The sequence below is a fragment of the Aquarana catesbeiana genome, linkage group LG07 (assembly GCF_042186555.1).
Source record: "Aquarana catesbeiana isolate 2022-GZ linkage group LG07, ASM4218655v1, whole genome shotgun sequence".
Taxonomy (NCBI): domain Eukaryota; kingdom Metazoa; phylum Chordata; class Amphibia; order Anura; family Ranidae; genus Aquarana; species Aquarana catesbeiana.
Window position 1 is genome coordinate 111043085 of NC_133330.1, and position 16094 is coordinate 111059178.

The 16094-nt window shown below is 34.2% G+C and overlaps 1 protein-coding gene across 1 annotated transcript in view; it reads right to left on the reverse strand.

Moving 5' to 3' along the window:
• Positions 1 to 7548: 7548 nt before the first annotated feature.
• Positions 7549 to 16094, reverse strand: part of TEF (TEF transcription factor, PAR bZIP family member) — a 170311-nt gene continuing 161765 nt past the window's right edge. Inside the window, exon 5 of the mRNA XM_073592630.1 lies at positions 7549 to 9347. Coding sequence (XP_073448731.1) covers positions 9341 to 9347 — 7 coding nt within the window. The 3' untranslated portion in view covers positions 7549 to 9340. The remainder of the gene's footprint in view (positions 9348 to 16094) is intronic.

Here is a 16094-nt window from a genome sequence, read left to right on the forward strand (position 1 = left end):
ATTCAAGACCCCGGGGTCCACTGTGACTCATCCTCCGGATATGGGCGAAGTTCTAAGGGAATACCTGCAAATTACTTCTCCCTTTAGACGTTCTAGCCACCTATTCATACTGCACTCAGGCAGCTATGAAGGGGAGAGGGCTTCAACCAGGATAATTACAGCTTGGATCGTCCAGACCATCCAGCAAGCATATAGGGCTAAGGGCTGGGCTCCTCCAGAGGCGGTGACAGCACACTCCACCAGAGGAATGGCAGCTTCTTGGGTGGCGGCCCGATAAGTGGTTCCAGATACCATTTGCAAAGCGGCCTCTTAGGCCTCTATTAATACATTCATGTCTCATTACTGCATAGAGTCGGCTTCACTGTCTTCTGTAAACTTTGGTTTGAAAATTCCTATCAGTTGATAGGACAAATTAAATTATGTTTTGTTCAGCATACCCACCCGTGTGGTTGGCTAGTTATTTCCCACACGTAGGCTGCCATGGAGTCTGTCAGGAAAAAGGAAAATTTATTGTCAAATACTTACCGTAATTTTCCTTTCCTGATGGACTCCATGGCAGACGGAGTCCCCACCCATCGGTCAAAGAGTCGGCTAGTTATAGAACACGGTACCTAGCGGTGAGCTCTCATTTATAGCATTGGAGAGGAGGCGGGGTTAACCCACACGTAGGCTGCCATGGAGTCCATCAGGAAAGGAAAATTACGGTAAGTATTTGACAATAAATTTTCCTTTATATATTTTTTGAAAAAAAAAATTATTTTTGAAAAAAAAATTATTTTTGAAAAAAAAATAATTTTTGAAAAAAAAAAAAATATTTAAAAAAAAAAATAATAATATTTTTGAAAAAAAAAAATCATTTTTGAAAAAAAAATCATAATTTTTGAAAAAAATGTTCAGCTCTTTCAGCTAATGACGAGACTTCAACTTTTTTACTACTATTTATACTTTTTAAAATATTAAGCTTTTTAACACTTTTCACAGTTACTCCAGCCACTCCAACCACACAACAGTTACTCAAGCCACTCCACCCAGTTACTCCGCCCACTCCAGTTGTAGAGGCAAGAACACTTTTCACAATTTCCCCAGAAATTGTACCTTTTCTAGTTAAGTGTTCTTGCATAGCAAGACCACTTACTGTTATCTCACATATATATTATTATTAAGTGTTCTTGCATAGCAAGACCACTTATTGTTATCTCACATATATATTATTCTTATTATTATTATAGCCAAATTTACCACCCTAACTCCTCCCACAGTTTTTACACTACATAGACAAGTAATATACCGAAACGTGCGGATTGTTCCCGAATGGTGTGCTATTACTTTGTGGAACGTTTCACCAAATGGTTCACGAAATATCGTAGTTTTTGCGGTGAAATTGGTCCCATAGGAATGAATGGGGAAACTAGAGTGGGAGATGGCAAAAGCTGGAAAATCAGAACATGATTTCTAAACTGCCGCCACTCCCTCATTTTCAAGCCCACCTACACAAATCTTATATCAAAACGTTCAGCTATCCCTGCTGCCACTAAACATGTCCACGGCTAAGCCATAGTCCTGATAGTTTTCACAATATGACCATTTGTTTGCAACTCACGCCGTCCATTGACATTCATTGAAACTACACTCTAGTCCCTTAAAATTTGAAGGGCAATTTCTAAACTGCGACCGTGCCTTCAATTTTAATATTTCAGAGACATACTATATATCAAAATCTAGGTCTGGGTCTTGTGATTCTCACAATATAAAGATCTTCGCTGTAGGATGTATAGTTTTTAAAATACGGCCATTTGTTTAGAGGTCATTTCAGGAAATTTTAGCCATTAATCAGAGTGTACTGTGTTTGTTTTGTTGCCATGGTTACCAAAGCTTCTGTTATACACAGGGGGGAGGTGGCTGGAGCATCTCAGCTCTGATTACAGAGCCCGGGGGAGGGGACAGACACACCATGTACTGATTTATAATAGAGGAATATGATGGGGCAGTTTTGATGGGGTAATTCTGATGGGGCAGTTTTGATGAAGTAGTATTTGGGAAGCATAAACAGGGCATGAGCGTTGCTAGGAAACAGTGGTTGTAAACACAAGATGCTGAGACACCCCAAATGCATGTGACTTCATCTGCTAGACTTGATAATGCTTGTAGACTCCTCCCACAGTTTTTACACTGCAGAGACAAGTAATATACCGAAACGAGCGGATTGTTCCCGATTGGTGTGTTATTACTTTGTGGAATGTTTCGCCGAATGGTCCATGAAATGACGTTTTTGCGGCGAAATTGGTCCCATAGGAATGAATGGCGAAATGTTCAAAACTAGAGTGGGAGGTGACAAAAGCTGACAACCCCATGATCAGCCAAAACATTATGACCACCCCATGATCAGCCAAAACATTATGACCGCCCCATGTAAAAAAAAAAAAATTTTTGAAAAAAAAAAAATATTTTTGAAAAAAAAAATTATTTTTGAAAAAATAAAATATTTTTGAAAAAATAAAATATTTTTGAAAAAAAAATTACTTTTAAAAAAAAAAATATTTTTGAAAAAAAAAATATATTTGAAAAAAAAAATATTTTTGAAAAAAAAAATTATTTTTGAAATAAAAAAATTCATTTTTGAAAAAAAAAATTACCTTTGAAAAAAAAAATTACTTTTGAAAAAAAAAATTCATTTTTGAAGAAAAAAAAATTCATTTTTGAAGAAAAAAAAATTCATTTTTGAAGAAAAAAAAATCATTTTTGAAAAAAAAAATTACTTTTGAAAAAAATGTTCAGCTCTTTCAGCGAATGATGGAACTTTTTTACTACTATTTATACTTTTTAAAATATTAAGCTTTTTAACACTTTTCACAGTTACTCAAGCCACTCCACCCCACCCAGTTACTCCGCCCACTCCAGTTGTAGAGGCAAGAACACTTTCACAATTTCCCCAGAAATTGTACCTTTTCTAGTTCTTATTATTATTATAGCCAAATTTACCACCCTAACTCCTCCCACAGTTTTTACACTACATAGACAAGTAATATACCGAAACGTGCGGATTGTTCCCGAATGGTGTGCTATTACTTTGTGGAACGTTTCGCCGAATGGTTCACGAAATATCGTAGTTTTTGCGGCGAAATTGGTCCCATAGGAATGAATGGCGAAATGTTCAAAACTAGAGTGGGAGGTGACAAAAGCTGACAACCCCATGATCAGCCAAAACATTATGACCACCCCATGATCAGCCAAAACATTATGACCGCCCCATGTAAAAAAAAAAATATTTTTGAAAAAAAAATAAATAATAATTTTTGAAAAAAAAAAAATAATTTTTGAAAAAAAAAAAAAATAATTTTTGAAAAAAATAAAAATAAAATCATTTTTGAAAAAAAAAAATTTTTGAAAAAAAAAATATTTTTGAAAAAAAATTATTTTTGAAAAAAAAATCATTTTTGAAAAAAAAATTTATAATTTTTGAAAACAAAAATCATAATTTTTGAAAAAAAAAAATCATAATTTTTGAAAAAAATGTTCAGCTCTTTCAGCTAATGATGAGACTTCAACTTTTTTACTACTATTTATACTTTTTAAAATATTAAGCTTTTTAACACTTTTCACAATTTCCCCAGAAATTGTACCTTTTCTAGTTAAGTGTTCTTGCATAGCAAGACCACTTACTGTTATCTCACATATATATTATTCTTATTATTATAGCCAAATTTACCACCCTAACTCCTCCCACAGTTTTTACACTACATAGACAAGTAATATACCGAAACGTGCGGATTGTTCCCGAATGGTGTGCTATTACTTTGTGGAACGTTTCGCCGAATGGTTCACGAAATATCGTCGTTTTTGCGGCGAAATTGGTCCCATAGGAATGAATGGGGAAACTAGAGTGGGAGATGACAAAAGCTGGAAAATCAGAACATGATTTCTAAACTGCCGCCACTCCCTCATTTTCAAGCCCACCTACACAAATCTTATATCAAAACGTTCAGCTATCCCTGCTGCCACTAAACATGTCCACGGCTAAGCCATAGTCCTGATAGTTTTCACAATATGACCATTTGTTTGCAACTCACGCCGTCCATTGACATTCATTGAAACTACACTCTAGCCCCCTCCAAATTTGAAGGGCAATATCTAAACTGCGACCGTGCCTTCAATTTTAATATTTCAGAGACATACTATGTATCAAAATCTAGGTCTGGGTCTTGTGATTCTCACAATATAAAGATCTTCGCTGTAGGATGTATAGTTTTTAAAATACGGCCATTTGTTTAGAGGTCATTTCAGGAAATTTTAGCCATTAATCAGAGTGTACTGTTAGTGTTTGTTTTGTTGCCATGGTTACCAAAGCTTCTGTTATACACAGGGGGGAAGGTGGCTGGAGCATCTCAGCTCTGATTACAGAGCCCGGGGGAGGGGACAGACACACCATGTACTGATTTATAATAGAGGAATATGATGGGGCAGTTTTGATGGGGTAATTCTGATGGGGCAGTTTTGATGAAGCAGTATTTGGGAAGCATAAACAGGGCATGAGCGTTGCTAGGAAACAGTGGTTGTAAACACAAGATGCTGAGACACTCCAAATGCATGTGACTTCATCTGCTAGACTTGATAATGCTTGTAGACTCCTCCCACAGTTTTCACACTACAGAGACAAGTAATATACCGAAATGAGCGGATTGTTCCCGATTGGTGTGTTATTACTTTGTGGAATGTTTTGCCGAATGGTCCACGAAATGACGTTTTTGCGGCGAAATTGGTCCCATAGGAATGAATGGCGAAATGTTCAAAACTAGAGTGGGAAGTGACAAAAGCTGACAACCCCATGATCAGCCAAAACATTATGACCACCCCATGATCAGCCAAAACATTATGACCGCCCCATGTAAAAAAAAAAATATTTTTGAAAAAAAAAAAAAATTTTTGAAAAAAGTAAAAAAATAATTTTTGAAAAAAAAAAATCATTTTTGAAAAAAAAAAAAAAAATATTTTTGAAAAAAAAAAATTTCTTTTAAAAAAAAAATTATTTTTGAAAAAAAAATATATTTGAAAAAAAAAATTATTTTTGAAATAAAAAAATTCATTTTTGAAAAAAAAAAATTACCTTTGAAAAAAAAAATTACTTTTGAAAAAAAAAATCATTTTTGAAGAAAAAAAAATCATTTTTGATTAAAAAAAATTCATTTTTGAAAAAAAAATTACTTTTGAAAAAAATTTTCAGCTCTTTCAGCGAATGATGGAACTTTTTTACTACTATTTATACTTTTTAAAATATTAAGCTTTTTAACACTTTTCACAGTTACTCAAGCCACTCCACCCCACCCAGTTACTCCGCCCACTCCAGTTGTAGAGGCAAGAACACTTTCACAATTTCCCCAAAAATTGTACCTTTTCTAGTTCTTATTATTCTTATTATTATAGCCAAATTTACCACCCTAACTCCTCCCACAATTTTTACACTACATAGACAAGTAATATACCGAAACGTGCGGATTGTTCCCGAATGGTGTGCTATTATTTTGTGGAACGTTTCGCCGAATGGTTCACGAAATATCGTAGTTTTTGCGGCGAAATTGGTCCCATAGGAATGAATGGGGAAACTAGAGTGGGAGGTGACAAAAGCTGAAAAATCAGGACATGATTTCTAAACTGCCACCACTCCCTCATTTTCAAGCCCACCTACACAAATCTTATATCAAAACGTTCAGCTATCCCTGCTGCCACTAAACATGTCCACGGCTAAGCCATAGTCCTGATAGTTTTCACAATATGACCATTTGTTTGCAACTCACACCGTCCATTGACATTCATTGAAACTACACTCTAGCCCCTTCAAATTTGAAGGGCAATTTCTAAACTGCGACCGTGCCTCTATTTTTAATATTTCAGAGACATATTATACATCAAAATCTAGGTCTGGGTCTTGTGATTCTCACAATATAAAGATCTTCGCTGTAGGATTTATAGTTTTTGGGAAAAAGCTTTTTGTTTAGAGGTCATTTCAGGAAATTTTAGCCATTAATCAGAGTGTACTGTGTTTGTTTTGTTGCCATGGTTACCAAAGCTTCTGTTATACACAGGGGGGGAGGTGGCTGGAGCATCTCAGCTCTGATTACAGAGCCCAGGGGAGGGGACAGACACACCATGTACTGATTTATAATAGAGGAATATGATGGGGCAGTTTTGATAGGGCAATTCTGATGGGGCAGTTTTAATGGGGCAATTATGATGGGGCAGTTTTGATGGTGGCAATATGATGGGGCAGTTTTGGTGGAGCAATTATGATGGGGCAGTTTTGATAGGGCAATTCTGATGGGGCAGTTTTGATGGTGGCAATATGATGGGGCAATTCTGATGGGGCAGTTTTGATGGAGGCAATATGATGGGGCAATTCTGATGGTGGCAATATGATGGGGCTGTTTTCATGGAACAATTCTGATGGGGCAGTTTTGATGGTGGCAATATGATGGGACAATTCTGATGGGGCAGTTTTGATGGCAGTTTTTGAAAAAAAAAATCATTTTTGAAAAAAAAAAAACTTTTGAAAAAAATGTTCAGCTCTTTCAGCTAATGATGGGACTTCAACTTTTTTTTACTACTATTTATACTTTTTAAAATATTAAGCTTTTTAACACTTTTCACAGTTACTCAAGCCACTCCATCCATTTATTCCACCCACTCCAGTTGTAGAGGCAAGAACACTTTTCACAATTTCCCCAGAAATTGTACCTTTTCTAGTTATTCTTATTGTTATTATAGCCAAATTTACCACCCTAACTCCTCCCACAATTTTTACACTACATAGACAATATACCGAAACGTGCGGATTGTTCCCGAATGGTGTGCTATTACTTTGTGGAACGTTTCGCCGAATGGTTCACGAAATATCGTCGTTTTTGCGGTGAAATTGGTCCCATAGAAATGAATGGGGAAACTAGAGTGGGAGGTGACAAAAGTTGAAAAATCAGAACATGATTTCTAAACTGCCACCACTCCCTCATTTTCAAGCCCACCTACACAAATCTTATATCAAAACGTTCAGCTATCCCTGCTGCCACTAAACATGTCCACGGCTAAGCCATAGTCCTGATAGTTTTCACAATATGACCATTTGTTTGCAACTCACACCGTCCATTGACATTCATTGAAACTACACTCTAGCCCCTTCAAATTTGAAGGGCAATATCTAAACTGCAACCATGCCTTCAATTTTAATATTTCAGAGACATACTATGTATCAAAATCTAGGTCTGGGTCCTGTGATTCTCACAATATAAAGATCTTCTCTGTAGGATTTATAGTTTTTAAAATACGGCCATTTGAATTACTGCAGTTACTACAGCTATCATGGTCCTGTGTATTGTGTATTGAGCAGTATTTGTGAAGCATAAACAGGACATGAGCGTTGCTAGGAAACAGTGGTTGTAAACACAAGATGCTGAGACACCCCAAATGCATGTGGTCATACCTTGTAATAATCGAGTTATTTACTGTATTAATAACTATATTTCAATAATACATATTGATGAGAAAAGTTCCAAGAAAAATCTGTTAAGTTCTCGTGTAAAACCTCCAAAATTGATTTAATGATCAATTAGCAAAATGTTACAAAAACAATGTCAAAATGTAGAATACAAAAATAGATTATTCTTAAAATAAAGTTTAAATCAGATATGTCTGTGTGTATATCTTGAGATCTGTGTGTGTGTGTGTCTTGATGGAGAGCTGCAAAGCATCTGTCCCTCTTCCCACAGCCTATCTGTACTCCTTCAATTAACCCCCACCTTTCCCAAAGAGGCTGGCTTAAAAACGGTTCGTTATAGTCCCATAGAAAAGACCAGGAAATTTGAATTACTCCTTCCAACATTCCTAAGGGTGGGGCTATGAACTATGTGAAAAAAGCTATCTTTTAAGAATCATTTAACTTACAATATATACATTTCCTTTAAACATATAAAATCCTACATATCAGTATACATATATGTAAAATGCAGTGTTCTTATTAATATCCTAATCAAGAAATATAGCAATGTAAAGAAACAGCTTATATTCTTAACATACTGAAACTTTGTGTCTTTGGAAAGACTGTAATCTAATCTTCTTACGATGGGGGAGGTGAAATGGTCTACACTAAATTGTATCCACATGTGAGATGAATCTCTCCCAAGCAATGCATACAAAGCCTATACCAGCATAAACTTATATGAGTATAAAAACCTATATAACTTCACCTTTTCCATACATAGAAGATATATATATATTTATATATATATTTATATATATAATTCAATTATCACAAGAACTCAACCATTCATAAATTCTGATATTCTAACATTTCCCTCTCAAAATGATTGATTTAAATTAATCTTTTCATTTTAAATCTATATAAATCTGAATCTAACTCTAAATCCATTTATACCTCAAACGCATCACATCCGTATTCATTCATCCTCAAAGATTTTAAGATAATTGATTTAAATATATATTTTCAAATTTGATTCTGTATAAGGAAAAGTGAATTCATAACCCTTCATCTTCATATACCATAAAAAAAATTTTCACCCTTATTATTTTCTTTTTCTTTTACCAAATAAATCCCCTTAATTTCATGATTCATAAATGTAACATTGTTGTACAATACTTTGAAATATAGATATCACTTCAGAAATTTGTTTCATATTTTCCCTCCAAATTGTGTTTAACATAAATCTATAATCCATAAAACCTTTCTAATAACCTTGTCAAAATTAAACATAAAATATGTTCTTAACTTCAATTTGTTCATATAAGTGAGATGATTTCAAAACTAAATACATATTACAATGTAAAGTTAATCCTATCTTGTTTATGTACCTTTAAGAAAAATGTACTCTGTCTTAATTAACACCAGATGTTCCCTCTAACTAGAATGACTCTATTGTAGGGATGTTTAACCCTTTCAACTCTGAAAATACACTATATATGAGTGTAAAAAATGATGTGTAAAAAATATCTCATCTTGATATAATAAACATGTCCTGTCACATAAAAATGATATATAAAAACTGCAATATATCTGATGGATAAATGATTTCATCAGTAGTAAAAAAAAACTAAAAAGTCCATTGTTTTTAAAATGTCCTCTCTTATCAGAGGTTCTCGAGAATTTTTCTTCTTCTTCTTCTTCTTCCTGCACTCTGTAAAGTTGGAAAAACTTTATTGAACATTAAAATGACAATAATTATAACGAATGAATCTCTTCTGTCAATTCTTCTCCCAGAACTGATATTCTTAAACTTCAAGATTTTGTTCCCATCTGGAAGGTCTAGAAATATTAAATTTCTTTCTTTTGGTGACTTACAAGTCAGATCCTAAAAAAGAATGCAGTATCATTATTGAGAATTTAAATACATGCAAAATATACCTTCATTTACCTATTCATTTTACATACCAAAATTCTAATATTTTATTATGACATACAAACTACATACAACATATTTTAATAATAACATTTCTAATTACCTTACTTTGCTCTATTTTTCTTAAAATTACCTATACTCTAATTTATTATTCTGTGTAGTTAAACGACAGGACGCAATTTCTCTTTTTTTAGTCATAATATAAAATCTTGTTTTCATAAACTAAATAAAAGATTTAAAATTACCCCAGAAGACAAAAGCGAATTATATATTCATTCACTTCTCTTCTATAATATTTCAGAGTAATGCGTGCTGTACTGTACTTCTAACATTTTCAATTCAGCATTTTCTGTAGAATTTTTGCTGAATAGTATAACCATTCTTTGGGTAACACCTAGAAAGACCTGTTGAACAATTTTTAATATTATTAACAAATCCTGTCTCAAAGCATCTCTCAGCACTTGTTCTAACAATCCCATTTATAGGCTTTCTGAATAAATTTAGCTGAGAATGTTCTGTTATCACATCTACCTCTATGGGTTTAGATTTTAAAGTTTTAAAAAATGGGCAATATTTGTCATATAATTCTCCTGAATGAATTCTCTTAAAAAGAATTTTTAATGACAGATCAGGTGTCCGTAATATGATCATCCTAGATCTCACAATCTTTTCTGTTACTTTGACTGCAAAATAAACACTTAACAATTGCTTCATATTTGTGTCAAAAGTCTTTTCCATATTTGTCAAACCTCTGGAGAAAAAACCTATTATTTTCGGTTCACCATCTTTTACCTGAAATAAAATTACTGAGATGGAATTCTCAGATACCTTAGTAGACAATAAAACAGGCATAGATATTCCAATTTCGATTGTATGCAATGAAACAGCATTCTGCAAATCTCTTTTCAGCATTTCAAAAACATCTGTATGGGTTTGAGACCATTCATCAAACACAACATCTTTTTGTTTCAGGAAATCAAATAATGGTTTAACTTTATCATCGTATTCCTGTAAAAACTCTTTGCAAGAATTTACCTCACTCAAAAATTGATATAATGCCTTGTAAGATGTTGGAACTGGAATAGCAGAAATGTTTCTAACTTTTTCCTGTGATAACTTTCTCTGTCCATGACTAATTTGCATATGAAGAAAATTAACTTTATCTTTCATTAACTGAACTGACTCTGTGTTCAATTTCAATCCTGCTGTTTGTAACAGTGTAAATAACTCCGTCAACAGAGTGACATGTTCCTCTGTATTTTGGGTAGACAACAAAATTTTGTCCACATGTTGGAAAATACATTTTGATCTAGAAAATTTTGATAAAACTTTCTCCAAGCACTCGTGCACTATTCCGTCACTGATTTCCATTTCTGGAACTATTCTAGTGAAGGCATAAGTTTCTTTATTGAAACTGAAGGCAAGTTTATAATGACAGCTGTTTGTTACTGGTACTGAAAAATGACTATTGGAAATTTCCAGTACTGAAAATACTTTGGCCTTGGCATCCATTTGTGACATTAAATTTAAATTAGGAACAATAGGTTTGTTATTTGTAATGCATTTATTCAGTGATCTTAAATCAACTGATAAAGAATACGAATCATCAGCATTCTTGATAGGCCAAATACAATTATTTACCACTGATTGTGCCTTCTTTAATATTCCTTGTTGTAAAAATGATTGTACAATGTCAGAAACTGGACCTATTGATTCTTGTGGCAACTTATTTTGAATTTGGGGTTCAGGGTCTCGTCCCTCAATTTCTATCTCAATATCTTTAAACAAACCTGTATCCATTTTGTTCTGACTCCAAAGACTTTTATGTGCTCTTACCGATTGTTCCAATTCGAGATTGGTTCCTGTGTGTGGCCAATTAAGATCTGAAGAAATGTCAGCGACTGCTGTACAAATACTTCCCACATTATTGTACATGGAAGAATCTATTAACCTAGATTTGGGCCTAGATGAATCTTTCCATATAGTAGAATTACTTAAATCAATAATCCAATCTAATTTACTAATCACATCCATGCCTAAAATATTCTCTGTATTTTGGCAACACCAGATGTCCATTTTAGTTTTTAAAACTCCCGGAATCTCGAAATTCACACCAGAAACTTTAGCTGCAACTGTATTTCCTTTTCCATTGAAACCAATTAAATTACATTTTGGAGAATCAATATTCACATGTAATTTGTTTTTAGTTAAACTGAGTTTAGATCCTAAATCTATTAACCATTTAGTATCCTTGCCATTTAATAAACCATGTAACCATGGCCTTCCACTTTCATCTAATAAAAGTGAAGTCACATATTTTAATGTTGGAGATGACTCAGAACCTTTTTTCCTAAATCCTGATGGTGATGGAAGTAATCCATCCCTCTCAATTTCATCATTGTTTTTCAAATTGATTGAACTGTCATTAACAGTCAATGTACTGATCTGTTTGACTTCTGAAGCATAAGGCAAATCAGTCAAACTATTGTTTAAAGAAGAAAGAATATATTGCTCAGAAATATGTTCTGTATTTTCTACTTTCAAAGTTTTCCTTTGTGTAGTATGTAGGGAAGTATTTCCTGTCTGCTCTGAAACTTTAGTTCTGCCTGTGACGTGTATCTCACCATCTCTGGGTGTGGCCTTACACGTGGCACTCTGAACGCCATTTTGTAATATATCTAAACGGTGTCTGCATTCAGCAGCTTTATTCAGTATTTTTGTTTTAAGCAAAACTTCATTTTCCTGGTCATCAACCTTGAAAAACCGCATATCTTGTACAAAAGGCTTCTGCATAGAATCTGCAGTAACATTCATAGAGTCTGCATTAACATTAATCTCTAAACTCTTGCTTGACTCTGCTTTAAACTTTACATTATTCTGTAACTCAGACAACTGAATATCCTTTATTTGAATTGCACTCTGCAAATCATCTATCCTTTCAGTCAAAATCTGACAATTAGTACATAAACTATTGTCCTTTGTTTCCTCTTTTGTACCAACTACATTGCTTTCAAAAACTCCTGATATCATTGTATCATAAATTTTAATTAACTTAATCAAATTCCTAACCTGTTTGCTGAATTTCTTAAATGTAAATTTTGACTTTTGTATTTTCTTATTAGCCTGTAAGCATTCATTGAACATGTAACACCATAATTCATCATCTTTAACAAACTTTGACAAATTTTTAAATTCTAAATCACTCTCACTGGATAATTCATGAATTAAATCCATAACTTACCAATGTAAGACGGCTTCCTTCATGTAACACGCGTTCCCTCTCTTGGCGGGAAATTACGTCATCAAGAAACAGATTTTTCTTGTACGTGCACAAACGTCTCACCAATTCTAATGTTTCTTTTCCTTCCAAGTTCAATTCAATGATGCCGAAAATGAACTTTTTCGATTTCTCCTGAAAGCTTGTCTGAATAATCAGTTTTTGCTGATATTCCCTCTCGACAAGCGGAAGGAGAAATTATTGAAAAAAAATTCGATATTCGGACAAAAAGAATCTGGCAAATGGCTCGCCACTGTAATAATCGAGTTATTTACTGTATTAATAACTATATTTCAATAATACATATTGATGAGAAAAGTTCCAAGAAAAATCTGTTAAGTTCTCGTGTAAAACCTCCAAAATTGATTTAATGATCAATTAGCAAAATGTTACAAAAACAATGTCAAAATGTAGAATACAAAAATAGATTATTCTTAAAATAAAGTTTAAATCAGATATGTCTGTGTGTATATCTTGAGATCTGTGTGTGTGTGTGTGTCTTGAAAACGGTTTGTTATAGTCCCATAGAAAAGACCGGGAAATTTGAATTACTCCTTCCAACATTCCTAAGGGTGGGGCTATGAACTATGTGAAAAAAGCTATCTTTTAAGAATCATTTAACTTACAATATATACATTTCCTTTAAACATATAAAATCCTACATATCAGTATACATATATGTAAAATGCAGTGTTCTTATTAATATCCTAATCAAGAAATATAGCAATGTAAAGAAACAGCTTATATTCTTAACATACTGAAACTTTGTGTCTTTGGAAAGACTGTAATCTAATCTTCTTACGATGGGGGAGGTGAAATGGTCTACACTAAATTGTATCCACATGTGAGATGAATCTCTCCCAAGCAATGCATACAAAGCCTATACCAGCATAAACTTATATGAGTATAAAAACCTATATAACGTCACCTTTTCCATACATAGAAGATATATATATATATTTATATATATATTTATATATATAATTCAATTATCACAAGAACTCAACCATTCATAATGATATTCTAACATACCTTCATCTGCTAGACTTGATAATGCTTGTAGACTCCTCTAACAATTTTTACACTACATAGACAAGTAATATACTGAAACGTGCGGATTGCTCCCGATTGGTGTGCTATTACTTTGTGGAACGTTTCGCCGAATGGTCCACGAAATATCATAATTTTTGCGGCGAAATTAGTCCCATAGGAATGAATGGCGAAATGTTCAATGTCATTTAATTGGTGTGCTATCACCTTGTGGAACTTTGTGAAAAGCTGAAAAATACCAGTGTGAATCCGGCCTCAATGTCATTTAATTGGTGTTTCTATTATTTTGTGGAACGTTTCGCCGAATGGTTCACGAAATATCGTCGTTTTTGCGGCAAAATTAGTCCCATAGGAATGAATGGCGAAATGTTCAATGTCATTTAATTGGTGTGCTATTACCTTGTAAAGCTGAAAAATACCAGTGTGAATCCGGAATCAATGTCATTTAATTGGTGTGCTATTACTTTGTGGAACGTTTCACCGAATGGTTCACGAAATATCGTCGTTTTTGCGGCGAAATTGGTCCCATAGGAATGAATGGCGAAATGTTCAAAACTAGAGTGGGAGGTGACAAAACCTGACAACCCCATGATCAGCCAAAACATTATGACCACCCCATGATCAGCCAAAACATTATGACCGCCCCATGAAAAAAAAAATATTTTTGAAAAAAAAAAAATTATTTTGGAAAAAAAAATATTTTTGAAAAAAAAAAAAATATTTTGGAAAAAAAAATATTTTTGAAAAAAAAAAAATTATTTTGGAAAAAAAAATATTTTTGAAAAAAAAAAAATTTTTGAAAAAAAAATATTTTTGAAAAAAAAAAATTATTTTGGAAAAAAAAATATTTTTGAAAAAAAAAATAACATTTTTTGAATAAAAAAACCTCAAGCCACTCCACCCAGTTACTCCCCCTACTCCAGTTGTAGAGGCAAGAACACTTTTCACAATTTCCCCAGAAATTGTAGCTTTTCTAGTTAGTGGGATTGCTTTAGCAGTCCCACTATTGTTATTCGATTTTATTTATTTTTAATTTTATTCCGTACGTTTTTTGGCTCTGCGTAACTTCTGCATACTTTCAGCTATTAAAACCATTCAACTATTAAAATGTTCGTCTCTTTTAGCTGATGTGTGCTCTTTTTCAACTTTTTTTCTACCATTTATACTTTTTAAAACATTAAGCTTTTTAACACTTTTTTTTTAACATTGAAGTCAATAAGAGCATGCTTCAGATCCTTAAAATCTTCTTCCGCTCCCAAAAGTTTCAGCTCCTTCATACTTTCACCTACAGACACCAAACAAACTTTAAAATGTTCACAAAATATTCAGCTATCTGGCTACAGCTTTTCAGTTTGATATCTTTTACAGTTTTTGAGAAAAAGCTTTTTGTTTAGAGGTCATTTCAGGAAATTTTAGCCATTAATCAGAGTGTACTGTGTTTGTTTTGTTGCCATGGTTACCAAAGCTTCTGTTATACACGGGGGGGAGGTGGCTGGAGCATCTCAGCTCTGATTACAGAGCCCGGGGGGAGGGGACAGACACACCATGTACTGATTTATAATAGAGGAATATGATGGGGCAGTTTTGATGGTGCAATTATGATGGGGCAGTTTTGATGGTGGCAATATGATGGGGCAGTTTTGATGGGACAATTCTGATGGGGCAGTTTTGATGGTGGCAATATGATGGGGAAGTTTTGATAGGGCAATTCTGATGGGGCAGTTTTGATGGGGCAATTCTGATGGGGCAGTTTTGATAGGGCAATTCTGATGGGGCAGTTTTGATGGGGCAATTCTGATGGGGCAGTTTTGATGGGGGCAGTTTTGATGGTGGCAATATGATGGGGCAGTTTTGATGGGGCAATTCTGATGGGGCAGTTTTGATGGTGGCAATATGATGGGGCAGTTTTGATGGGGCAATTCTGATGGGGCAGATTTGATGGTGGCAATATGATGGGGCAATTCTGATGGGGCAGTTTTGATGGTGGCAATATGATGGGGGCAGTTTTGATGGTGGCAATATGATGGGGGCAGTTTTGATGGGGCAATTCTGATGGGGCAGGTTTGATGGTGGCAATATGACGGGGCAGTTTTGATGGGGCAGTTCTGATGGGGCAGTTTTGATGGTGGCAATATGATAGGGCAGTTTTGATGGGGCAATTCTGATGGGGCAGTTTTGATGGTGGCAATATGATGGGGCAGTTTTGATGGGGAAAATTTTGATGGGGCAATTCTAATGGGGCAGTTTTGATGGCAATATGATGGGGCAGTTTTGATGGTGGTAATATGATGGGGCAATTCTGATGGGGCAGTTTTGATGGTGGCAATATGGTGGGGCAGTTTTGATGGGGCAATTCTGATGGTGGCAATATG